This window comes from Lepisma saccharinum, chromosome 21, assembly GCF_977018435.1.
Source record: "Lepisma saccharinum chromosome 21, izLepSacc3.1, whole genome shotgun sequence".
Lineage (NCBI taxonomy): Eukaryota > Metazoa > Arthropoda > Insecta > Zygentoma > Lepismatidae > Lepisma > Lepisma saccharinum.
This window is the reverse complement of record NC_139249.1, coordinates 57,712,657-57,739,546: the sequence shown is the minus strand read 5'-3', so window position 1 is coordinate 57,739,546 and position 26,890 is coordinate 57,712,657. Positions and strand designations below refer to the sequence as shown.

At 39.2% G+C, this 26,890-nt stretch overlaps 1 protein-coding gene across 2 annotated transcripts in view; it reads left to right on the top strand.

The window, feature by feature from the left end:
* The window catches only part of Mms19 (MMS19 nucleotide excision repair protein), a 316,830-nt gene that overhangs the window by 71,336 nt on the left and 218,604 nt on the right, over positions 1-26,890 (top strand). For both annotated transcript variants that reach the window (XM_083142473.1, XM_083142472.1), the window contains exon 4: positions 15,331-15,518. In XM_083142473.1, coding sequence (XP_082998599.1) covers positions 15,331-15,518 — 188 coding nt within the window. The remainder of the gene's footprint in view (positions 1-15,330; positions 15,519-26,890) is intronic.

Sequence of the window (26,890 nt, the reverse complement as noted above, 5' to 3'; positions counted from 1 at the left end):
CCGTGCTCTTCCATTTTCTCAAAGTAAAAGTGGGGCCGGGAGGCGGAGAGAGCTTGAAAAATACGAATGCATTCTTCGTAGTCAAAGATTTAGCGTCCTCTCTTCCATTCTCTTACGGGTGTTTGTTTGACCGTGTATTCATTTAATTGCATGAAAGTCTGAAAAGGATGGGAGGGGCGACGGCCACCCTAGAAAATAAATTTCAACCTACAATTTATACATTTTACACATACGTATAATTTCATTTCAATCTCAATTTGTTAATTATTAGAAGGGCGTTACAGGTGCATGCTAACTTCAAACTGAACTCTTTTTTTAGGAGATTATACTATTTTGGAAGAAAATATGCCTCGTTTGACACCTTGGAAAAATACATTGTTTGCCCTTCCCTGGAGAAAATACAGCGGACGTCCATGTTTAAAATATTTACAATTATTTTTCCTAATCTATCACCAGGCGCTGTAATGCACTGCGACAACAAGGGGTAGGAATTCATTTTTGGAAAGGAACAGAACTTGTCCAACTTTTCCTTTCCGATGAGGACTTTTTGTCTGCTAAAGTTCAATTATCCATTAAAATGTATTTTCATTCACCCCCACCCTGAAAGCAGCTCCCGAACCTCGGTCGGTCAGTCGATACATTGTTTCCTACAGCTGTTTAATATGTGCACGAAGACGGATTCCTCCCCTCTAATTCTTTTCACCCACTCCAGAAGCAGTCTCCCACATCCCCTCCTCCGCCAACGAAATCAACTTCGAGCTGTGTTGGTATGGCTGTGAACTACTCCTTCAACGAGCAAGTTCCAGTGAACTGCCTATCTAAAAGGAACTGCCTCGTCCGAGAGCATGCTCCGTGGCTTCGTAGTTCCTTTGAATGACTTCCGGTGAACGCTTCCTTTCGGTGAGCGAGCTCCAGTGAACTGCTTCCCGAAATGGAACTGCCATGACCCATCACTATTATAAAATAACCGATTATGTGCAAGACAATTACGAAATTATACAGAAATATGTATTATTATGAGAACATTGAAGAAATACGTTGTATAGACGCAAAATTGGTAAAATATGTTAAAATATGCCTATTTCGGCTGATTTTCATCAGATAAGTGTAGATAAGTATTCGATTCGATGCCAAATGAAAAATATGTTATAACAATAAAGGCCCTGGCCGTAGTTACGTGTTGTATAAATTTGTAAAACAAATCTCAAGAGTACAGCCCACCATAGGCGTGGGCAAGGGGGGCAGTTGCCCCTTAATACTGCCGATTAGAAATTTAGTGTAGAGGAATATTATCGACAATATTATACTACTAAAGAAAAATGAAATATCTTCATGTCAATGAGAGTTTCAAGCAATTACGTAGGGGATACATTATTTACTATGTAATTGGACTTTCCCACTTTATACTCTAACAAATTTATTGTCATTAACATTCCAGAAAATTTCTTGTTTTTAGCACTCCCTCATACTTAGGTGGTTGAATGATTCTGATACTACGTCAAATGCGACATGTACATTTTTTCTAAAATTCTGTCCACCTTAAATTATATGTATTTCACACAATTTCATTCAGACACACTAATTTTTGTTAATTATTATTAGGGCATTGAAGGAACATGATAATTTCAGACCAGGGGCGCCGACTTGTCAAAATTATTGGAGGGGGCTCTGATCACTGAAATAAATTAATGAATGACTCGCTCTCCCTTTTTTAAGTTTTGGCTTCATTGTTCGGAATCTCATAAAAGCCCATGAATTCCTAATAAATGTCAAAATTTTTATTCACAGTTCGAATGCAGAATATTAATTGTCCACGGATGTATATGGCACAAGTTTCGTCAACCATAATAGCAAAATATTCCCGACTTTTAATATCTGCTACCACGGAGCGCAAAACAGATCTCTCTAATATATCAATATCTCGTTCTGAATGTCATGTGAGAGCCATTTGTAGCCCGAACTACCCTAGTTCATGCATATCGTCTTTTGAAACTCTTTTTAGTAAAAAAATTTAACAATACTCATAATTACATACTTAGTATATAGTAATAAGTCATGTGTTTTGCTGTCTCTAGTCATAGCCCCCTCAAAGTTGATGATTTTGCGGTCTCAGCCCCCCCCTCCCCAAGTTGATGGTCTATAACATTTCAAATGTGTATTTAAAGTTCAGTTCATGTGGCACAATTCAGAGTAAACTTTACAAGAGAAGCAAAATAATACATTAGATCCTCTTAAGCAAAATTATTTGGAGGGCTCTGCCCCACATCTTTAACATTGGGGGGCTCGAGCCCCCCCAAGCCCCATGGAGTCGGCGCCTATGTTTCAGACTGAAGCAGTGTTTTTGAGGGGTATCACTATTTTGGGGAAATATATGCCTCCTTTGCCCCCCCGCTGGAAAAATTACCTTGCTCCTCCCTGCGGACGTCCATGACCGCCACTGCTGAAGATACTTTGTTTTTCCTGTGACAAAGTTGTTCGTGTGAATGAGTGTTCTCTAAGATGGTGCAATATCAGATACCCGTTTAAACAGCTTAAATTATCTGTTGTTGCCTTATATTGAGCAACATTTTGTCGCACAGGATTGTGTCAGTGACATAGTGGAGGCGTTTGAAACTTCTACCAACTGTAAGAAGACTAACGTTGTAGTATAAGATATTCTCCTAAGACGGCAAAAGTTCATTCTAATCTTGGACGATCAGTGTTTACGTTATCCAATATTTGTAAATATATATGTAAAAATATGAGCCTTTAATTTGCAAACGTGTGCGTAGTGAAAGGTTTAAAGAAGGGTCGGGAATTTTGTTCAGATTCGGCCAGTCGTCTCCATCATTGTCCCGACTTTCATTTTAACTGCAATGGTGCTGCGAAAATGCAAAAATGTTCTATTGGTTAACTCAGAAATAGAAATTTTTTTACTAGAAGAATCATTGCTAATGCGCATCATTTAATTTATAAATATATTATTATCTAAACCTAGAATTATCATGGTTGTTCAATGGTGCTGGTGTAAGAAAATTAATGGAAAATTGAAAACACAATTTGCGGAGGAAAGTACTATTAGAATACTTCTGAGAATTGAGTGCAAAAATAATCACTCAGTTGTACGCTGTGTGACAGACTTTGTATGTGAGCGACTGTGCTGTTTATTGCCAGGTTTATTGTTTATTTTTCTCGTTACTTTGGACCATAATTTCAACTCTACAATTATATATCTCCTTGCAATACCACCATAGCATTGCTGGTGACATCTAATACTCCAACAGCATTTCGCCTACAACCGTGGCAGAGTGGCTAGCATATCACGCTCTGACGCCAGATTGGAATCTCGGTCTGGACATGGGTGTTCTTTGTAAGTGTTTTTCATCAATTTCATCATATCATCACTCATCCGCATCGTCACGATTAGCCAAAAGTGGCAGAAAAGTGACGTAAAGTAATTTAACTCAACTAATCCAACTGCATTTTCGGCCCTTCTCGTTGTTCCACATTTTAGGATCTGGGTATGGGCCTTTGATATGGAATGAGGTTTTAATTTCCCGACTGGATTTTCATCAAGGCTTTTGCCCCCTCCCCCTAATCAGAGTGCCTGCGCACTCCTATGCAGCCCACAGACGAAGTACTCGTAACGAAAAACAAACACCGCTTCAAATGCCCTGGCTGTAGCTTGAGCAGATAAAAGAAGGGAGGGAGACTTTCAGGCGGCAAGGCTTTGATGAAAGGTGAGAAGCCGCGATGGAAACAACCAGCCAAACTCTCCAATAACACTAAAGGTGGGAGGTTATGTTACGATTGTTGTGTGTCAGCTAATGTCTCCGAGAAATTTAGTTACAAAGGAAGCCTGCCGATATACTTTGTCAGTAATCCATAAATCATTGTCACTGTAGTGCGGTGCATATGTTTGCGTCTTTCATTTCATTCAATATCTCAAAATCCAGAGTATTTGAGTAGTGCAAAATGTGTGACGAAGTTTAGCATTAATATGGCGGTTAATTAATTAACGAGAGGACGTGTCACGTAAAAAGACCTTGCGACGCCAAGGAGTTCACATTTAAGCTGATTTTATTCATCTGTTGGGAAGGGGGGGGGGGCTACTGCTGCATTCATAACTCTTACGAGTTTCACTCCATGAGTACATATAATTTGTTCACTTAATTTTCCTTCGATATTGTTTCTTTGTTTAAGTTTGATTTTAAGCCCACTTTATACACCGAAGCCCAGTAAAAACTATTGAATGATCAAGAAATTGATGTATCTTCACCAAAAGTGATTCTGATATTCACAAATTACTTATGTGCATTATTGTATATTTATTTTATTTTAAAAGAACACTGATTTTTGTCAATCACAAAATTTAAATCAAACTGATTTAAACAACCTCGAAATTTTGTAAGCATATCATGCAATTTGTCATGTAAAGGCTTGCTCAAAGTTGTAAATGACTATTTACGTTAATGGTTTTTATAGTTTTCTTCACGAGTAGCTTGGAGAGAGAAAAGGAAACATTGGGAACTTCTCTGTACTTGCATTTAATTTGCGCACATAGGCATGAACATGAAATTTTGAAAGAGAGAATGTTTCCTTTACCAAGGAATCTTTCGATTTTTAAACCAAGACATCTCCCCGATGGCGCAGTGGTAATGTCGTCGCCTTGTAATCAAGGGGTTCTGAGTTCGATACATGGTGTTTCGGATACCACTTTAAACTGTAAGACTAGACCTGATTAGACTTTCTGTGCATAAAGTGGACTCAAAACAAAATCTCAAACTCATTTTCAGCTGATAACCGCGATGATGGGAACACGAGCACTCAGATTTCATTGTTCCATTATTAATCACGGAACTCCGTAAATTGTTACTTAGAAAACAAACAACTGTTGCAAAAAGTGGAAAGTATAATTTTCCTTTGCATTATGAAAAATTTCCATTAATCCAAGGAAAAACTAAAACACGATCACAAAACTTTATGAAGAAAATACGGTTTTACCAAGTAAGAAGTTTGAAATATGTAATTATGAAAAACGGATAATTCATGCCTCCATCAAGCTTGATTTTAATATGCAACGACTGTATCTTCAAATATCTCTGCAGTTTCGATCTCTTTTCACCAACAGCGGCGCCAGAATTATTCATCTAGGGGTGCTGAGGTGTTGCGGAAAGAAAGTTAGGGGGTGCGATATGTATTACAAGAAAGTGGTCATTCCATGCAGTGTAAACATTCAGATACACGTTGCAGTCTTATTGAACTATGTAGTGAAATACAAAATAAAACCATCCTGCCCTTAAAAAGACAATTTTTGAACCTTCTCAATGTAACCAATGAAGGCACCGTCTGCCACAAGACAAAACGCGAAGAGTACAGGAACTGTGTCATCTTTAAAATCCCTTCTGCCGCACTATCCCCAACAACGAACTGTAAAATTTCTTCGTGAACATTGGGCATCTTCCTTACAGTCTTGGAAAAAGTTTGAAATGGTACGTTTACTGGACATTAAACGTGGAACAAATATATAGAACGTATTAAGAAGAACAGTACCCTTCATGTTACAACTCGCATTAAATAATTTCCAGAGCACGACCTGATGAGGTGATACCTTAAAAGTACCTGAATTCTTTGCTCCAGTGTAAGGAAGAACAAGTAGACGGAAAACAAACCGTTTATGAACAATGCAAGAAAGAAAAAAACATAACTCACATTAATCTATAGCCAATTATCAAAAACCACGAACAGACCACTTGGGCATCTTCCTAACAGTCTTGGAAAAAGTTTGAAATGGTACGTTTACTGGACATTAAACGTGGAACAAATATATAGAACGTATTAAGAAGAACAGTACCCTTCATGTTACAACTCGCATTAAATAATTTCCAGAGCACGACCTGATGAGGTGATACCTTAAAAGTACCTGAATTCTTTGCTCCAGTGTAAGGAAGAACAAGTAGACGGAAAACAAACCGTTTATGAACAATGCAAGAAAGAAAAAAACATAACTCACATTAATCTATAGCCAATTATCAAAAACCACGAACAGACCACTTGAAGAAACAAAAGAAGAAAAAATTGATAACGACAATGCTGACGAAAGAAGAAAAACGGCCGCTGATCTTTACAGAGGCTGCCGCAAGTACAGAAAAGTATTGGTACCTCTTTCAGTGCTTGCCTGTTGCATACAATAATAACCTATCATTCGGCCCTCAATATGACATGACATAATATTACATATTAATGTTTTCAGTTGAACGTAGGGTGTGCTGAAGGGATGCGGAAGAAAATTAAGGGGCGCGCAAGCACTCACTCACGCACCCCTGGCGCCGCCACTGCTTTTCGCCTAAAATTTTGTCTCAATTCTCCTGCCCCGAGGGAAGTTTACCTTCGCATAGCAACACTAAACTGCAACCATGATTTATATCAGTAGGATGGGTGAAAAAAAACGAACATTGCTTGCCTGCTCATCTCTTTCCTGGCGACAGGAACGTACGTTTAAAAGTGAAAGCATAAACCCCCTCGCCGCACTGTAATGGACGAATCCTGAAAGGCTGGCCTTCGTGGTGGATGGTTAGCACAGCACGCTATGTCGCCAGGGGTCTCGGCGTTCGAATCCCGCGGCCTCGTCATGGTTGTGTGAGGAGTGTTCCTTCATCAATTTCATTCTATCGCCACTCATCCCCATCTTCGCGATTAGCCAAAAGTGGCACAAGAGCGAAGGGAAATAAACAATATCACGAATCCTGAAAGTTTGAATTGCTTTGTAATTTTTGTGTGCATACTTCTTTCCAACGGTAAGGGACTCAGGGTATAAAATATATAGGATCACAGTTAATCCAGTGGCTAGTGAGAAAACTCTAGGAAGGAATTTCTTCACGACGACAACAGCAGTTCCAGCATATCATGACAGGTCAGACAACCCTAAGCCTGCGTTCGATTGGTTTTATATTTACAAAACAAGTGTTTTCAATGTGCAATGCATATTTTACAAGTATGTTAAAAAACAATTTAATCAGCGATCAGCAAAAACAAAGTAATGCACACAATTAACAGTATTGGTCTTTTTAGGTTGCACCGCGTCCTCAACGATTGTATAGGTCGAAACTTCTCGACACTCACTCTCTTTTTCTTCAGTTATTTTCGTTGTTTTTTATCTCTTGCGGTGACGATGAGAATGCATTTCCGAGTGTACAATGGGACAAACACAACTATACACTCTCATGTCTCGCACAAAATAAAAAAAAATAAATTAAAAGGGATTCTTCTTTCGCGCCTTGATAGCTTTGTAACGACTGGGGCAGCCAAAGAGACTAACTTTCCATTTAAACTTACAGACCGTCAATTTAGGTTTTAATCTTGCAAAAATTGTGTGAATCTGAAAATTTGCACATCTGTTCTATTTGATGTCAAAACAACATATCAACAGCCCTTTCCGCATCCTGAAATTCCAGGCGGTGGTAAACTTTGAATGCTGAATGCTGGAGAAGTGCAAGTTATCACTGGAATGAATGTTACGTGCAAGCAGCTAAACCCACGGATTTGAAATAGGGCTCCACCGAAAGAGGAATAAGCGGGCTTTAACTATGACTACACATATTGTCTTCCAGGACCGCACAAAAGGAACAAAAACTACCAAAGTCGATTTTTTTTCTATTTATCATTCTTGACGCTTTCTTTAAACTTTCCGTTGACATCTTTGTAGACCATGTGCAGAACTGTTAGGCCACGGAATTTATTAAGCTCGTGTATTATTCTGAAAAAAAAAAAAAAAATCATGAGGCTTCTTCTCTGATATAGCCTAAGCAGCAACAAAGCTAGTGAAATAAAAATCAAGTGCAGAGAAACAAGAGGGAATATTCTTTTCTGGATATTACGTCGCATTAAAACAGTGAAATTCATTTAATTAACATTTTTGTCGTGCCGATTTATGGCGAAGAGTTTTTGACAGCAGGGGATCTAAATTGTGAACACTTTTCATGCAAAATACAAATGGATTGTCAATAATTCAGACATTTATATACATCGATAATACAGCCTGTAAGTGTAATTCTTGTTTACAAAGAAAGTTACTTCATCATTCTTTGAACAATTAATTTTTAAGGTATTCATGAATTCTAAATTAATGATATTACACTTTACTAAAGCTGACGCCAAGCAGTGTTTTCAACCCTAGGGAGAAGTCGCTAAATCTGGCGGATCTGGCTAGCTGGCGACAAAAGACGTGAAAAAGTGACGAGCGACTTTTCTGGCTACTTCGTGTGCTCTTTAGCGACTAATTTGGAGAATTCACAAAATATCTGCGTAGGTACGTCTAAATGCTTAAAAATGTCCGTTTTATAGTTATTAAATAAGGAAATACCCTCGTAGTTCACTTCTGATGCACAAAGAGAAACTGAAGCAAAGCGTACCCCCTTTTCCAGTATGGTTTGTGATGTTTGTAAACATCACTGTTCACAGCTCATTGTTATCAGACACTCCTCCTGGCGCCATTGCGGCTGCCTTATTATAAAACAGAACGTTTGACTTCGCGGTCGCGTCGTGCGTGGGTTCAGATTGGAGTTTTTTGGGTAGTGTGTGGTGACAAAGGAAGTGCTAGTGTAAATTATAAAGTTCGTGTGTGTTTGTGCGCAGGTCAGCCCAGGGCAGGGCAGTGTCCAGTGTGGGGAAAACCGCAATACAAGAAACATTATCGGAAGGAGTGGGAAAACTACAAATGGTTAACCCCTGTCGATAGTGACACGGCGAAAGCGTATTGTAAGTACTGCAAAGTAGAACTATCTGTATGCCCAAACTACTGATCTGAAAAAAACTTTCGAAACACAGAAACATAAAGTCAGATCTGGTTACTTCTGTTCTGCAAAACAGCAGAAAAACAGTTCAAACCGGAAAATTTAAATACTTCTACTGCTGAAGCTATTTTAGCTTTATTCATTGCCGAACACTGTTCTTTGCTAACCGTGAATCACTTGTCCGAATTATGTATGAAAAGGTTTGGTGACTGACAGCTGCAGTGCACCATGCATTCGCCTGCATAAAACCAAGTGCACAGAAATAATAAACAACGTTCTTGCAGTGCATTTTCTCGATGATTTAGTATCTGACATTGGTAATCAGTGTGAAGTGCAGTGTTCAGAGGAAGAGGAAAGTAACGAGGAAATGTTGCTTTTATAGGCAAGTACTCGATTTTCTCCACCTTTTTGCTATTTTTTAGAAGTACATTTCATTTTGCGACTTTTTCTAGAGCCTTTACATGTCATTTAGCGACTTTCTAGCGGATTTTCTAAGGACTTTTCTCGACTTTTACGTTCAAGTTATTGGCAATACTGACGCCAAGTATACTCCAGTCAAGGTCACTTGCTTTCGGAGTTTCCCCTTGCCTCCTCCACACCCCTGGCCCTCTAGGGTTGCCTCGCTTGTTCTAAGCTTTTAAGTTGACACTTTGCACGTTGTACAGTCAGGGACACTTCTGGATTATAACAATACCATTGACTTTCAATTAAATCATTACAACCGACAAGTGTCCGCGACCGTACGTTTGTGGTTGATTTCGTTTTCGATGTTGTTTTGTGAAAGGGCTGTTTGGTTACGATTAGGAAGGAGGCGAGGGGGGGCATTTGCCTTCCACTTCTCGCCACTTTTGCCCTCACACTATGCTAAATCTTATCTACAAAGGGAAATATACTGTCTTTGCCCCCCCCCCACCCAGTTTTGGTACCTTGACCCCTAGTTTTGGAACCCAATCGCCACCACTGAGTATTGAGGATTGAGGAGCAGCGTCCTACGTGTGGAACATTTGCCGGTGAAAGTGAAGCGAGTGCCTCCCGAAAGGACACTAGAAAGCAAAATTTATTTTACTTCGCTTCTTGTGCCACTTTTGGCTAATTTGCGAAGATGGGGATGAGTGATGATATGATGAAATTGATGAATAGACATCACAAACGTTCATGCCCAAGCCAGGATTCGAACCCGGGACCCCTGGCGTTGCAGCACGATGTGCTAACCACTCCGCAACGGGGGCCGACCATCTTCTAGGTCAACGTGACGGTACACATATTTTATGTTAAATAAATAAATATAAGTAAATATCAACATGACTTAACGGCGTACTAATGGAAGTTAAGAAAAAACAGTTTTATCTAGACATCCCAACTGACAATACTAACAGCGATCAGCCTCCAACGCATCACAATATCCATCGAAATAATATTATCTGATGCCATGCAATGGTGGTGGTAGATGCACATTGCACGGTGGTTCGGTTTCCACTTTAAACTGTAGGTCCAGTCCCGATTAGCTTTTCTGTGCATAAAGCGGTGTTAAGAACTAACCCAAACAAGTAACAATTCCATGTGATGAAAATTCAAATATATTCTTTTTATAAGAATAATTTTTCATTCTACCACAATTTAGTCTATCTCCCTAAGATACAACTCCCCATTTATGTCCTTTCACCTTACGTCGACTAATTGCGCGAGGTAGAAAATGGCCACCGTACGTACGTTCCTCGCCTGTCGTACCGCTTGCACCGTTACTAAGCCATCTGAAACCAACTTGTTCCACCCCTTTTGGCGCGGAGACGCTCTCGCACATTGTTGCAACATTTATTCCCATATGATTTGGTATGGAGGGCGGTGCTTGGGTTGCCGCGTGATCGACGGCAGATTGCTGACAGGTAGCGCAGCCAATGGGGGCCGAGTTAGGAACGTCAAACACCAGCGTGCGCTTCGAATCACCCGTCACTCATCATAACGTGACACGTAGTTCCTCTCTATTCACGTTTTACGGACACTATTGTGTTTAGTTGGTTCCTCGCTTCGGGGTTTGGTGCTTGTGGCTTCCTCTTACATAACGTTTCGTCAACGCAGTGTGTGACCTAAGAAATAACAAATGAATAACGATTCCTCGCAATACTCTTAAGTTTGCACCTTCCTCTCTTGGGGGTGCTGTGCTTGTCCGCCCATTCATTGTCAATATCTCAACTTCCATGGAGTGTATAGCAGCCACACCCAGATTCCCGCTATCCTCGGGAGTACCTCTATTACGTATAAAAATCTCAGTCCAATCAGAGCACTTTTAAAACTTCCTCGCTTTGGCGTGAAAAGTCCAGCTTCCTCTTAATGGAGGGTGGGAAAACAGGTGTGTGTGTGTGTGTGTGTGTGTGTGTGTGTGTGTGTGTGTGTGTGTGTGTGTGTGTGTGTGTGTGTGTGTGTAATGGATAAAAGCAAGGAGGGCCAAAAGGGCTAAGTAAAAATCAAATAAGGTAAAAGGAAACACTCACCGGACAGTAGGAAAATTCAAAATTTTCGCTAATTTATAGCATCATCGGTGTGAGAAGAAACAGAAGACGGAACCGGAAGTAGGGGTCCTGCAGAGTTGCCAGGTCCCCATTGAAGAAGAAGCGGTGCGTAGAACAAAAAAAACACTGTTTCGTCACCAGGCTCGTCGTAAACTGTGAGTGTGTAGGATGAGTTGGGCGGGAGGGTGGGTGAGGGTTGGGCATTACTGGGTGGCCTTGTTCAGGCCAGGTGGAGTGGTTGCACTCATGGCCGATATATAGGAGCGGAGGCCATGGCCATAGAATTCTATCTCAATAGCAGACCCAAACCTCACAACCCCAGCACCAACTTCCTGACCCACCTAGCCCACCTTGTCCTCACTTGTAACAACTTCACCTTTGAAAACCAAAATTTCCTACAGATCCGAGGTACAGCCATGGGTACCAGAATGGCCCCATCCTATGCAAACCTCTTCATGGGCCAACTTGAGCAAGAGTTTTTGGCTACCCAACCCCTCCAACCCCTCCTCTGGCTCCGCTTCATCGACGACATCTTCATGCTCTGGACACATGGAGAACCATCCTTGTCAGCCTTCCTGGACCAACTTAACCACTTCCGTTCCCTAAAATTCACCTGGACACCAGATCACCTTCCTGGATGTGGACGTGCACATCGAGGGAGGACACCTGACTACCTCCATCCACATAAAACCCACCAACCACATGCAATACCTACACTTCTCCAGCTCCCACCCATTCCACACCAAAAAAGCCATTCCATTCTCTCTGGCCCTCAGGGGACAGCGCCTGAACACTTCACCCACCTCCCGCCAGAATTATAACCTCCGCCTACACCAGGCCCTGGTTAACCGTGGATATCCCTCCATCCTGGTCACCAAGCAAATATCACGAGCTGCCTCACATACCACTACCACCAAGAAACCTGCTGCCACCAACCCACCTGCACTCATCACCCAATATCATCCCCACCTCAACAAAATCAGGCACACACTGCACTCTCTTCTCCCAATCCTCCACAGTGATCCCGAAACCAAAAACATATTTCCCGACAAACCCAGGATGGTTTTCAAACGCCCCCCTAACCTCCAAAACATCCTGGTCCACAACACTCCTTCACCACACATCCAACACCCCCTGCCCATAAATGCAACCAACCCAGGTGCAAGACCTGCCCCATCCTCATCACTTCTCACACCCTCCAGGTGCACACGGCCACTGGCAAATTTACCCTCCATCCCAAAGGGACCTGCCATGCCTCAAAGCTTATCTACATCCTCACCTGCAACATCTGTGGTGATTTTTACCTGGGGGAAACATCAACGGCCCTCAACCTCCGCATCAATAACCACCGCTCCTCCACCCACAACCTGGACTTCACTGTCGCTGTCCACACCAACCACCACAACATCAGTTTCAACGACTGCTTCCGGGTAGCGATCATCCACCTCCTACCCCAACCAGCCAACACCTCTGTTCGCAAAAGATGGGAGAGGGCCTATATATCGGCCATGAGTGCAACCACTCCACCTGGCCTGAACAAGGCCACCCAGTAATGCCCAACCCTCACCCACCCTCCCGCCCAACTCATCCTACACACTCACAGTTTACGACGAGCCTGGTGACGAAACAGTGTTTTTTTCGTTCTACGCACCGCTTCTTCTTCAATGGGGACCTGGCAACTCTGCAGGACCCCAACTTCCGGTTCCGTCTTCTGTTTCTTCTCACACCGATGATGCTATAAATTAGCGAAAATTTTGAATTTTCCTACTGTCCGGTGAGTGTTTCCTTTTACCTTATTTGATTTATATATATATATATATATATATATATATATATACACACACACACACATATATATATACAAATGAAGGAGGAGACAGTAAACACTTACCACACGAAGAGAAATAATTCTATATTTCGCGATCTGAGTCGTATTTTCAAGGTAGAAGGAAGAAAGATCGGCGTCACATGGAGTTAAGGCACAGAATACTGACCGTAGCGTCTCTACGATCAGTGTTACCAAAAACAATTGAAAGATAACAAAAAGTACTTTAACCAGTGTTTACTGTAAGGTGGGTGGGTAGTTTCGGGGAGGAGAGGAAAGGGTTACTGGTTGACTAGGTTGAGTCCAGGGTGTATAGTGGCGTGCATGCCTGCTATATAGGCCTTTTCCCATCGCCTGCGGAAAGATGTGTCAGAGTGGGGGGTAAAAGATGGACGATGCCAACACGGAAGCAGTTATTGAAGGTGGTGTTATGGTTGTTGGTGTGGATGGCAACAGTGGAATTGGAGTTTTGGGTGGAGGAACGGTGATTATTAATACTTAGGTTGCATGCATGCAAGGTTTACCCATTTAATACATTCAGCCATTCAGGTCCCGGCAAAATACCACGTTAAACATTAGGACGTTTATCTTGGTGCTTGAAGTAGAAATTGCTAGCTGGGAGGATATTTGGTTGAGCCTTTGGTCTAGGCAGGGGGATGCTCCTATGGTTTAACATGGTAACAATAAGACAGCTTTTTTTGGCTGATTTGAAAAATATGAAAATTAATAATTATATTTAAAACCTTTCTACCTGTACTGTATTTAAATTTCATCATGATCGGACCACACAATTTTGATTTATATAATTTCCAATAGAACGGTCATTTGGAAAATACCAAAAAGTGGTACCTTTTCTGTTCTCACAACAATAAAAAAATCGCAGGCATACTCGAAACAAAATTGATTACCATAGTTTAATGCAGAATTCAATAAGCTAAATTTTGATGCAACTCATTTTTATGTAGGTCTTGTGGTTAATTTTTAATTGGAGTCCAAACTCTAGCATAATTTTTAATCCGATAGGTGCCAACTGTGGTTCAAATGACTACTTAGTCAAAGCCACTCTAAGATGTGTAACAGCCTTATGCAGGTGGAGTCTCTCCACACTTGATCACTAACTTTCTGTTAACACATGTGCTGCTGATGCCACCGATCGATGTCATCATGTTGTCTCGCGATATGTAAGTGATGCCTTTTGCCACTTCATTTGCGTTCATGGAGAGTTCTTTTTTGCAGAAAACCAGTGTGCCAATTTTTCCAGTGCCTTTGCAAGTGCTGTGATTTCAGTCTTCAATATGAGCGATAAAACTTACATTACAACGTACTATTTACAACTGTGTGAGCTGCCCAGATAAACCTAGACTATGCTTGAATTCATGTTTTTACGATTATCACAAGGAAGTACGTAAAAGCAAAGTAATCATATGTTTACACTTTTTTGTTCAAAATGGAACAAACATATGTTCACATTTTGTTTAATCATAAATTAGTACTTACAATTAATAAAAATATAAAGTGGCTCTGAAGGTAGCCTGGGGTACCCTGGGGGGGGGGGGGTGAGGCAGCTCGAGCATGGTGCTGATCACTTGAGGTAGCCGGAACATGGTGCTGATCACCTACAAAATGGCCGAGATCGAGAATGTGTTGGACCCTACCCCCACATCCCCTAAAAGTGCCTTCATGGCACTGTCTTATATGCATGGGGAACTTTACCTTATCTTAAATATGGATAATTTCTAATGGTATGTAGTTTATATATGTTGAAAAAACTACTGACATAGCAAATGCCCCCTTTTAGCATTTTCTACCCACAGCATAGAAATTTTGATGCTGTGTGCTAACAACACCGATAAGCTGTGTTCACTATGTTCATTAATGTTAATTTTTAGTGTGTAAATTTTATATTTTATGATGTGTATAGTCCCGAATGAAAAAAGAAAGAAACAAATATTGTTGTGCAAAAAAATTTCAGCACATGGCATTTTCATCAGCAGACAACGTGTTAAGCTCTAAAAGCATTATAGTTTAACTCATGACACAAAAATTATTGAGCAAGAATTTACATCTCCTGTGTGTGCCAAACCATGAAGTAATATTTCTTCAGTGTGAGTCATTAGCTCACAAAGTGGCAAATTATTCTATAAAAATAAACAGATCAAATTAACATTCCAATACCATTATTTTCATTTATATTGTAGTCTTATTTAAATTTAATTCTTTCTTCAAGCAATCCAAGGTATGGAACTGAATCTGGTGTTGGGAGTTGTTCAGGTGATGGATAGTGAGAGAGATCCTCGAAACCTGATGCTTCTCTTCCAAATCCTTCCTGGATTCATCAGGTCAATGGAGTTGGGTCATCTTGCAGAAGAACTGTTCGAGGTTATGGCATGCTATTTCCCAGTCGATTTTACGCCGGTAAGATACTTGACAATTAAACGAAAATCTGTGTAAATGTAAGTTGTGTTATACCTATAGTCTTTAAGGACATCCAAGTTCTTATTTACTTGCTATGTGTGCAGTCATATTTGAATTAAAGCCACCATGCATCATCAGACCAGATACAGGGTGTCGACTAACAGGGAATTCCTTGAATTCCAGGAGCTATGCATGAATTAGTGGCTCCATGAATTCTGCCTGAGCTTTATTCCATAGGCTTGGAAAAATTGCAACTTTTATTAATCTAAATTCCACTGAATTTTTACATAATGCCCTGAAGCGAGTTTTTTACAGTTTAGCTCTTTATCGCGGAAGTCAAAGAAAGCTGCATAGAAAATAAAACAGAATTCTCTTAATGCATTTGCTTTGTTAGTGTCCTTTGCAAAACACACTATCTGACAGATTGAAGATTATTGCAAGACAAGATATGTTGAAGATGATTACATAAATTTTAATTTGATATTCTTGTAAAATTAACAATTTTTCATAGATTAGTACATTTCATAACTTTCGTGACTTGCGTTTGTAGATGTATTTTGGGTCTAAGTATGTGAAATGACAAATGTAAACTTTGAACCTTAAATTAAATATTTTAAACATACATACCATTTAATTTAATTAAATTTTAATTTTTTCTGCTTGTACACTTGATTTTTTTGAAAGTTTGCCTAGAATACCGAGAGTTATAGAGGTTCCGGGACATGCAGTTTTTACTGTATAAGAAGGAAACCTGTAAATACAGAAAAAAAATGGAACACCATTTAAAGACCAACGAGATGTTTTTATTTCAGTAAGACAGAATTTTTTTTCTTTCTTTTTTTTCGCTTGCAAGAAAACAATGCAATACCGTAAGTGGAACATGCCTCTGTTGCCACTCACTTATCGGTAACATTGTCGATATGAAAGAATGCGCTACAATACTCATCTGTTTCTTTCTTTCATCTCTTACCCTCTTTCTCCACCTATCTTTGTCTATTTCTCCTCTGTTCTTTCGTCATCTTTCTATTTTTCTTGTTATCTCTCTTAGTTTTTTTCTTTTTTCCTTCACGTTTATCTTAATCTTTCTTCACCTCTCTTATTCCATCTTTCAATCTTTCTCTTTCCCTCTATGAACATCGCGCTACGATGCCAGGGGTCCCGGGTTCAAAAAGATACATAAGTACGTACTGTAAATTCTTACCATACTGTAAAAAGTGTACCAACATGTTGTGTAGTTACATAATTGTAATCTCTGCTATGCTTATTGCAACTGTATTGCATTTTTATTCATGTACGTAAATGCATTAGTACTCTTCATTATAAGTAATGCGAAATGTAAATCTGTCTTTCCATTATTTCCTACAGCGCTTTATACTGTATTTAAAGTCAACCTTCTATAAGAAGGAAAACTGTTAAGATGAAAAATTTTGCTCGGAACCATCATGTTCCAGGATAGACACGTTTTACTGTACTTGAATTTTATCATGGTTCTAGAGAGGCCACTCTGTGCACTAACTTCAACTGCTCCTCCATAATGGACGTGCGACCAGTATGAGCTGCCTCTGCCGACTCTTCTGGGCCCAAATGAAAAGCCTTAACCCATCGTGCAACTGTCCGATATGGTAGTGAATTGTTGTGACATGCTTCCCTTAACCCTCCATGGCATTAACGTGCACTTTTGACATAGGCCACTTGGATTTTTATCCATAAGCATTGTTCAAGGTTCGTAAACATGCTTTAGGCCACCACACACAATGCTCTGTACCAACCACGCATTGCACCAAAACTTGCTACTTGACTGACTGCTTTTGGCACTCCACTCGTTGACACTGGATCCACCTACAAATGTCCAGAACCTTCTTGCACACGTCCATGCAAATCAGTACATCTTGACAGTGCTTGTTATATTTTAATTACTGTGGAATTATATGATTCTGCATTTGTTATTGTGTTGCCAATATTTCATTTATATTAACACATCAAGCAGTGCAGCTAAATATTTGTATTTTTTTAGGGCTGAGCCAAAACCAATGTCGATGTATCGGTATTGTATTACCACTGGTAACGGTATCAGAAAGGATTAGTTAGAATTTTTTTACCGATACCGGCCGATATTTTTCTGGCGTATTCGTCTATCACGATATCCCAAAAAATGCCAAGCGACCCTTTCACGGAGTTTTATTATTCTGGAAATTATGCATAATTCAAACTTTCTTTTTATTTTGCACCAATTTTTCACGAAAACTATATTTTGCAATTACATGAAATATATTTTAATATTCTGATGCAATTCTTGAATATTCTAGAGCAAATTTTTTGGTAAATTCTTGCACATAATTGGAAAAGAATATTTACACACCACTGGCTGCATCCAGAATCGCTCAACATAGTAGCAAATGTTGACTTGCTATATCACACTGTTTTATGGCTTTTCTTGGATGCAGAGTTGAGTAGCAGGGAGCAACAGCTGATAACAATTGATAATCATGTCGTTATCCATACTTTTCACACTGCACATCAAACTTTACTGTATGACCAATCAAGGATTGGGCATACATACCCAAATACAGACATCGAGATATCCCAGCTAAGTGTAAGGTCATTTGGTTCCAAGTAGAAAAGACCAATGGGAGACATTTCTCACATTCTCACATATCGCAACAAATAGCACCATGGATAATGCATAAAAACCATATGCAACACTCATAGTCTACATAAAATTTCTTTATTCAATAAAAAAGAACCATTTTTAGACAAACAATGGCCATGGTTGATGTAGGAGAACCATGTGCCCCAAGTCATATGTCAGTTAAATCCCTTATTTTATGTTAAATTTCAAAGATAACATTTGTGCATATGCAAAACAGTGCTCAAAGCCTGAAAAGTCAACTCATTTAAATTATTTGGCATAAAGATGCCCGAAAATATAGAAAATACCAGTGTTTCCAAGCCTACATCCAGGTATTGTTCAAAACCACCCATGCAAGTCTGCCCTCTGGTGAGCAGGCTTGGAACTTCTTCCACAGACTGACCTCAGCCAGTCAATCAGGGACTTTCATGGCTAGGTCCTATATCATTCTGAGAGCATGCCTCTCTAGTGCAGTTCTCTTTCTTGCCTGCCTCAGAGGAGGCCGTGGACAGTTGTGGTGGTGTAAACAAGGGCGTGAATGGCCGCGTGGGCCTAAGAACAAAGGATTGGCATAACTTAAAGTCACCTAATATCAGAGTGCTGCCTAACATAGGCAAGTGGGACTACCAAAGTTTTGTAGGTCCAAGCCAACTTCACAAAAGGGATTTACAGAGTGACCTAGAGTGGTTTTAGTTAGGGATTGTCACCAAGCTGAAAATTTACCGATACCAATATACTCGCTGATAATTTTTGGAACCGATACCGATACATAAGATTATCCAACAGAAATGGGATGTTTTGTCAGCATGACAAAAATAAATTTGCTATGTACATTTCTATTGCATATCATATGCATATATATATATTCTCAATAGATGAAAATGTACACTTGCTTCTACAAAAAGTGGTTATGTTAACCTTTAAGAACATAGATTTTCAAGATATTTAACATAGTACGCAAGCAGTCCTTTGAAATGCAAAATGAATTCGTGTTCTTAACAATGTGAATTTAAATCTGGCAGATTCAACTTCAGAAACACGAGTTTTGGAAGCACTAACTAACTAACTAACTCTCTAGCCTTCTTAAACCCGAAGGTTCATGGCTGCAACAACACAGGCCTTCCATCTTTCCCTATCTTAAGCATGTTCTATATACTCTTTTCCATCCCTACCGATTTCCCTTAGGTCCATCTCAACGTTGTCCCTCCATCTTCGTCTTGGCCTTCCTACAGGTCTCTTACCATCAGGTTTCCCAACAAGAATCCTGTAAACTCCTCTTTCCTCTCCCATTCGTGCCACATGGCCTGCCCACCTAAGTCTTCTTGATTTAATTATTCTAATAATATCTGGACATGAAATCAAATTATGTAGTTCTAAATTATGTAACCTTCTCCACTCACCTGTCTCCTCATCCCTTTTAGGTCCAAATATTTTCCTAAGGACCTTATTTTCAAATACTCTCAATTTATGTTCCTCTTTCAATGTAAGGGACCAAGTTTCACACCCATATAATAGTACAGGCAAAATTACTGTTTTGTATATTTTAACTTTTAGTTTCTTAGATATTAAACGAGAAGACAAAAGTTTATGAAGAGAGAAGTAACATGCATTTCCTGAATTAAGCTTACTTTTTATTTCCTCTTTAATATAATTTTCATTTGTTAATATTACTCCTAAGTATTTGAATTTGGAAACTGGTTCAAACGAGTTGTTATCAATAATTAGATTTTGATTATTCCTAACACTTGGTTTTGGCCTGTAAGCATATATTTAGTTTTCTCTTTGTTAACTTCCAAACCTATCTCTTTAGCAGTTTTGAAAAATATTTAAGCATTATTCTTAATTGTATTCACATCATCTGCATATGCTAACAACTGAGTCACACCATTTAATTTTAGTCCTTCTTTAGTTTCTTTTACCTTCCTAACAGCATATTCTAAGGCAAAATTAAAGAGCAATGGAGATAATGCATCTCCTTGTTTTAACCCATCATGAATTGTAAATTTGTCAGACATATTAATACACACACGAATTTTACTTTCTGTTTCACTGGTGCATATTTTTATCATACTAACAAGCTTCTTAGGTTTTCCAAACTCGACTAATATATTATATAATTTATCTCTTTTGACTGAATCATATGCATTTTTGAAATCAATGAATAGCTGATGGACATTTTGATTATATTCCCACTTTTTCTCAAGTGTCTGTCTGATGTGAAAAATTTGGTCTGTAGTTGATCTGTTACGTTTAAATCCACACTAATCACCTATAATTTCATTAGCATATGGGTTTAGTCTTGTTAAAAGAATGTTAGACAATATTTTATATGTTGTTGAGAGTAGAGAAATTCCATTAGTTCATTTTATCACCTTTTTTAAACACAGGAACAATTATGGATTCTTTCCACTGTTGAGGGATTTCTTCTTTATTCCATATTAAACAAATTAATTTATGAATTTGACATATTAATGAATTTCCACCATATTTAATTAACTCAGCTGGTATTAAATCCATGCCAGGTGCTTTGTTATTCTTTAGCCTTTTAATAGCATCTTTAACTTCAGTCAAGTTAGGTTCTGGAACTAAAGGTTCTGCTGTGTGTACTTCATTTACTTCTGATTTATCTCCTACATGGACGTTTAAAAGGCTATTAAAGTAGTTCTTCCATCTATTTAGAATATCGCTTGGGTCAGCTAGAAAATCACCGTCTTTATCTTTTATCAAGTTTACTTTAGGTTTCCACCCCTTTCTAAACTCATTTATACCTTTATATAAATCTCTGCTATTTTTAGTTTTGATGTTTGTTTCAATTTCGTTAATTTTGCTTTCAAGTAATCTCTTTTTTTACTTCTAAACGTGCGGTTAACTTCTCTCTTTATTCTATTATAATTGTTTAGATTTGTATCATCAGAGTTATTTAACCGCCTAAGTCTAGCCTGATTTCTTATTTCTATTAGATTATGACATTCATTATCAAACCATGGCTTACTTTTTCTCGGTTTATGGTATCCTATACTTTCTTTAGCTGCTGATTCTATTGCATTACGTATGTGCTCCCAATTCTTATTTACGTCTGTTTCATTTATATTTTCATCATCATTTAAATCCTGCAAAAGCCCGACCCTGTGGCCGAGTGGTTAGCACATCGTGCTGCGACGCCAAGGGTCCCGGGTTCGAATCCCGGTCGGGCTTGGTTGTTTGTGAATGTCCATTCATCAATTTCATCATTTCATCACTCATCCCCATCTTCGCAAATTAGCCAAGAGGCACAAAACGCGAAGTAAAATAAACTAAATCAATCAATCAATCAATCAAATCCTGCAAAACATCAAATCTATTTGACAGTTTAATTTGGTAATCTTTCTTAATTCTTTCATCAGTAAACTTTCCTGTATCAAATTTTAGAACTTTTAGATATTGTTGCTTATGATTTATCACTGAGAGTCTTTCTCTTAATTTAGCAATTACTAAATAATGGTCACTGGCACAGTCAGCACCTCTATGTGTACGAATGTCAATTATACTAGTATGCCTTCTCTTATGAATGAGAATATGATCTATCTGATTATGAGTTTTACCATCTGGAGAAGACCAGGTATATTTATGGATATCTTTATGTTTAAAAGTGGTACTTTTCACAATTAAATTCTTTGAGGCTGCAAAAGTAATCAATCTTATACCATTATCATTACTTAATTCATGAAGACTTTCTATATCAATAGTGGGTTTAAATGTCTCTTCTTTGCAATCTGTGCATTACAGTCACGTAACAGAATTTTCATATCATACTGAGAAAATTTATCAAGGACCTGTTCTAACTCTGTATAAAAATCATCTTTAGTATTATCATCTTTATCTTCCGTTGGTGCATGTATGTTTATTAAAATAATTTTACACAACCTACCCTGTAAAACTGCATATGATATCCTATCATTAATAAATTCTACTGTTTTAAGAGCCGACATAATTCTATTATTTATGAAAAAGCCTGTTCCAAAATTATGATTTTCAGTACCACCATAGAAAAAAGTATAATTTGGAAGCACTTCTGGAAGTAACCTACTGCTTCTGTTATCGCAAATCTGTCCAGCAACACAGAATACTCACCACTTGCTTCAGGTTTGGAAACTCACATTTGAATTTCCAATACATCAGCGGATTCTGGTCATGTGGAATAGATGGTTCAGCAATGTACTGTTTTATTTCTGATTTTGGTAGGTTGATCCTCTGATTGAGAGTTTGCAATAATTTTATTACAAAAACTCTATAATGATGAAGAATCATAAACTAATTTTCAATAAATCTTACAAAATTAAAATATAAAACTTATTAAAAGGTAAAACTCTAGTATTATCTGTACTGGTTTAAATATCGGATTTTTGCCGATGCTGATACTGATGCCGATATGTCAATTTCTGCGGATTTTCATACATCTGTAATCGGATTCAACACATCCCTAGTTTTAGTAAAAAATTGTGTTTTACACCCCCCAAATGTGCTTAGCAAGGGCATAGGACCTAATTGCTGGGACTGTGTTAACCACACATGCGGTATCCACCAGGATCGCTATCCACATCAGGCATTCACCCAGGGGAGCCCAAAATCCGCCGATACTATCTCCAATTCCCTAAGATCCAGCTGCAGGAAGTCCGCATGTGTAGGTGCCACAAGGTATCCCCCCCTTTCTTCTCCAACGAGGAACCAATAAAATGGAATATGTGGAGTGTTGGTGAATGTGTAGCCCCAAGTTAAAATATAATAGTACTCCTTGGCTGAAATGTAAGTACTGATGTCATATATTCCATGATTTGTGTTAAAGTACGTGGGTCAGTCAAAAAAGTTAGTTGCACAGCATGAGAAAACAAACCAGGAGCGAACGTTCACAAAACTTTTATTTGCACATAAAAGTTCCATACAGAAGCTACTTTTCAACGTAATCACCTCCTTTATTTAGACATTTGTCGAGGCATGTCACAAGTTTGTCTATGCCTGCTGCGAAGGAGTCACATCCAACGTCCGGTAACCATTGACGGGTTGGAGCTTGCACCTTCTCATCCGAGTGATATAGTCACTTTGCAAGTCCTTCTTTCATGGGTTCTAAAACATGGAAATCACAGACTGCAAGATCTGGGCTATAAGGGGTCATCCCTCACTTCCCACCGAAACTTGCACAGAAGATCTGACGTTAGTATTGCCCCATGCGGTCTCACACAATACCTTTTGAAAGTTTACCTTGCCGTCGATCTTTCAACTGCTTTTTGCAATCTTTTAAGGTTTTGCAATAAGACGATGCATTAATCGTGGCACCTGTCTGCATGAATTTGGCATACACCACACCTTCTCTGTCGAAAAGCAGCGTCAGCATTACCTTCCCCGCAGATGGAACTGTTTAGCACTTTGTTCGAGTCGGGGATGTGGGATGTTTCCATTCGAGGGAACTGCATTTCATTCCAAGTGAGAAATGATGAATCCATGACTCGTTTCCGGTCACAATTTTGTCCAAAAACTCCTGTCCTTCAAGTTGACAACGTTTCAAAAATGCATAAACCCTGTCAAAACACTTCCCTTTGTGGTCGTCCATCAATAGCCGGGCACCGATCATGCAAGAACTTTACGGAATTCGAGATGCGAGTTCATTTGCGATTTTGTCTATTGTTACGTGTCTGTTTGCAAGAATAAGTTCATTCACGCGAGCGCCAATCTCCGCATTTGTTGTAGTTGATGGTTTTCCCTCACGGTAAGCATCGTCGATATCTGTACGTCTGTTCTCAAACATGGTGCACCAATTTGCGATAGCTTGACGCGATATTGCATTTTTACCATACACTTCGTGCACTTGCCGATAAATTTCTGTGCACTTACACCCTCTTGCCCACAAAAACCGAATCACTGCATGCACTTCCACTTTGGACGCCACCTGCAGCTGCCGAAACATGTTCACGACTGGTTCACAACCTCCAACTGCCACGTCAATGCCGCTACGTCACGCGCCACAGATACATGTCTGCAGTGTTGCCAACCCATTTCAAGTTAATATCCCTGTACCAAAATTTTTGACTGGGATGTGCAACTAATTTTTTGACTGGCCCACGTAGAATGCTCATGTTTGGTTGTGGTCACGTCACTATATACCTAGGTATATGTCTGGTCGAAATAAATGTGTATTTTCACTGTGACCGATCTAGTCATCATTTCTTTAAGTGTTGTAAGACTGTGATGCCCCTCTGACCTACCGGTAAAGAATGGGCTCCAAGTTCTTCTGTGTGCTAACGGGTCTCCCACGGGACACCTGCTCCTATTCAGAGAACACCACACATAGGATAGGGTCTGCGTGTGGCAGGGCTAAGTTGCTTTGGTCCCCAAACCCTCATAACTGAAGGATCAGAAAAGTTATCTAAGATACAGTATCTATTTACGTTCATTTATATAAATAACTACAAACAATGTTATGGAGCGTATTTACAATTATAGAAATGTTGATGACTTTAACATTTAGATGCCGAGGCTGATTTTCCAGGTATTTTGCGGGAAATTTGAAATTCTGCATGGTTCTAAATGAAATTTTATATTTCCGGGACTAAGAACGTTAGTGGTACAAATGATATCTCATTTTGTTCAGTATGCTTTGGGCTATAATCTTGATGGGAAAAAAAATCTGTAATCAATTCGAAGAAAATGAAAAAGAGGGAACGTAACTATTTTTTTACATAAAATTTGAAATTCATTGGATCTCCCATGCAGCCTACGCCAGGACGTGAATTTTCAAAAGTACCTGCATAATACCTGGTATGTTTGCCATTGATGTGGAAAAATTTACACACTTATTTGTGATACTTTTGAAGAAAAATAATATTTTTCAATATAGAGCAAAAAATTCGAAGCTACAAAAAATAATTTATCTAACCTTGACCCCACCTGGCTGCCATGTACCTCCTACTGGGCATGGTTCTTTTGGAAGCATAAGGTGCTGGGGGGAACATTGCATTCTGGGCACTGGAAATTTGTTTTCTTCTCTTTGGCCCCCTCTGCGGAGTTGCCCCTCTTCCTTCACCCTCCTTCTGCTGCCACCCATGTGTTTGGCACCAGGAATGTCAGAAGATCGTTCTTCTATTGCCAAAAGTGTGTTTTGAAACCCCAAAATTGAGAAAGAAGCGATGTTTTTGAAACTAATGAAAATATATCGAAAAGAAAATAATCACCATATTTCGGACATCACCCCCCTCCCCCCTTCCCAAATAGTAATAATTAGAGCTTGGATTTTAGGCAAAATGCCTATTTGTTTCGGACAGTGGTAGACAAATATTGAACACAAAAGTACACCGATCCGAAGGTTCTTAACATTCTGAACAATACTTTATGTTGCATTTTTTGCCTTTTTTTTTGCCTCTTTTGTCATTCCGACAAGGCATTTTTTAAAATTATATTTCTCTTCTATTTGATTTCATTTTTCATTAACCCTTTTTATTGAAGTTATTATTTGTAAATACATTTTTAAAGATTTAAGAAGAATTTAAGTCCTTCTCTTCAATTGTTAATGCCTCTTCTTCAATTTTCACTGCCTCTTTCTGAAAAGTGACTGCTTTTTTTCGACATACACTGCCTTTTTTCAATTTTTCGTTGCCTTTTTGCCTGCCATTTTTAATACTTTTCAGTGCCTGAACATCCGGGCTCTAGTAATAATTAAATTAAACTTTACTATTTGTTAATTACATACCTCTAGATTCTTGCAGAACTCAAAACATGTATCTCCAATCATTATCCAACTTACAGTATGTTAAGAAAGTAACATATTTGGTATGGTCAATAAATAACCAGAATGAATGTTGTACGGACTTACCTTTTAATATTGGTCGGTATACTCCCCTGCATTGTTGAGGCAGGCATACCACTGCTTCACCAGGTTTTTGATGCCCCTGTCCCAGAAGTCCTGTGGCCTCCTGGAGTTGTGCGTCCGAGGCAAATGGGATTCCACGTAGGGCACCTTTTAGTGGGCTAAACACAGGAAAGTCACACGGGGATAGGTCAGGGCTGTAGGGGAATGATCTATGCATTCCCAACCCATTTGTGCGATGATGTCCATAGTGTGTCCAGCAATTTTGGGATGTGCATTATCTTGCAGTAGGATGACACCTCGTGACAAGAAGCAGTGCTGCTTGTGCCTGATTGCAGGTCTCACCTTGTTTTGTAAGATGTCAAGAGGACAGAGCAGCATTCATTTTCTCACCCTGTTGTAGGAGGTCATCAACGGCAGAAATGGACTCATCCGTAATGGCACATTTAGGGTGCCCACTACGTCCCACATCAGACACTGTTGTGTGTCCTGCTGAAAACAGACCCACCCACTTATACACTTGTGTTGGGGACATGCACTCACCACCATACACAGCAGTCATACACTCGTAAATGTTCCCTGGTGTTTCCCTGGTGTGTTGCCTTCTGTCGTCAAAAACTGTATCACGGATCGCTGAGCATCCTTTGTGGCACCAGATACTATGAACGCCATGACTCACTTTCTTAGCATCTTCAAGTATGTAACACTAGCAATTCATGTAATTTCGTTTTCCTTGATGAAAGTTATTAATTTTCAGAATATTCCTCCTCCATCTCAGTTTTCAGCTACAGAAAATACATTCTTTCTAATTGTGACGGGTGTGACATGTCTGAGACATGGCGGTAAGACCTTCCTCAGTCTTTCAGAAAACTCTGTGAAGTATATGGATTTACTGAAACAATTTCATTT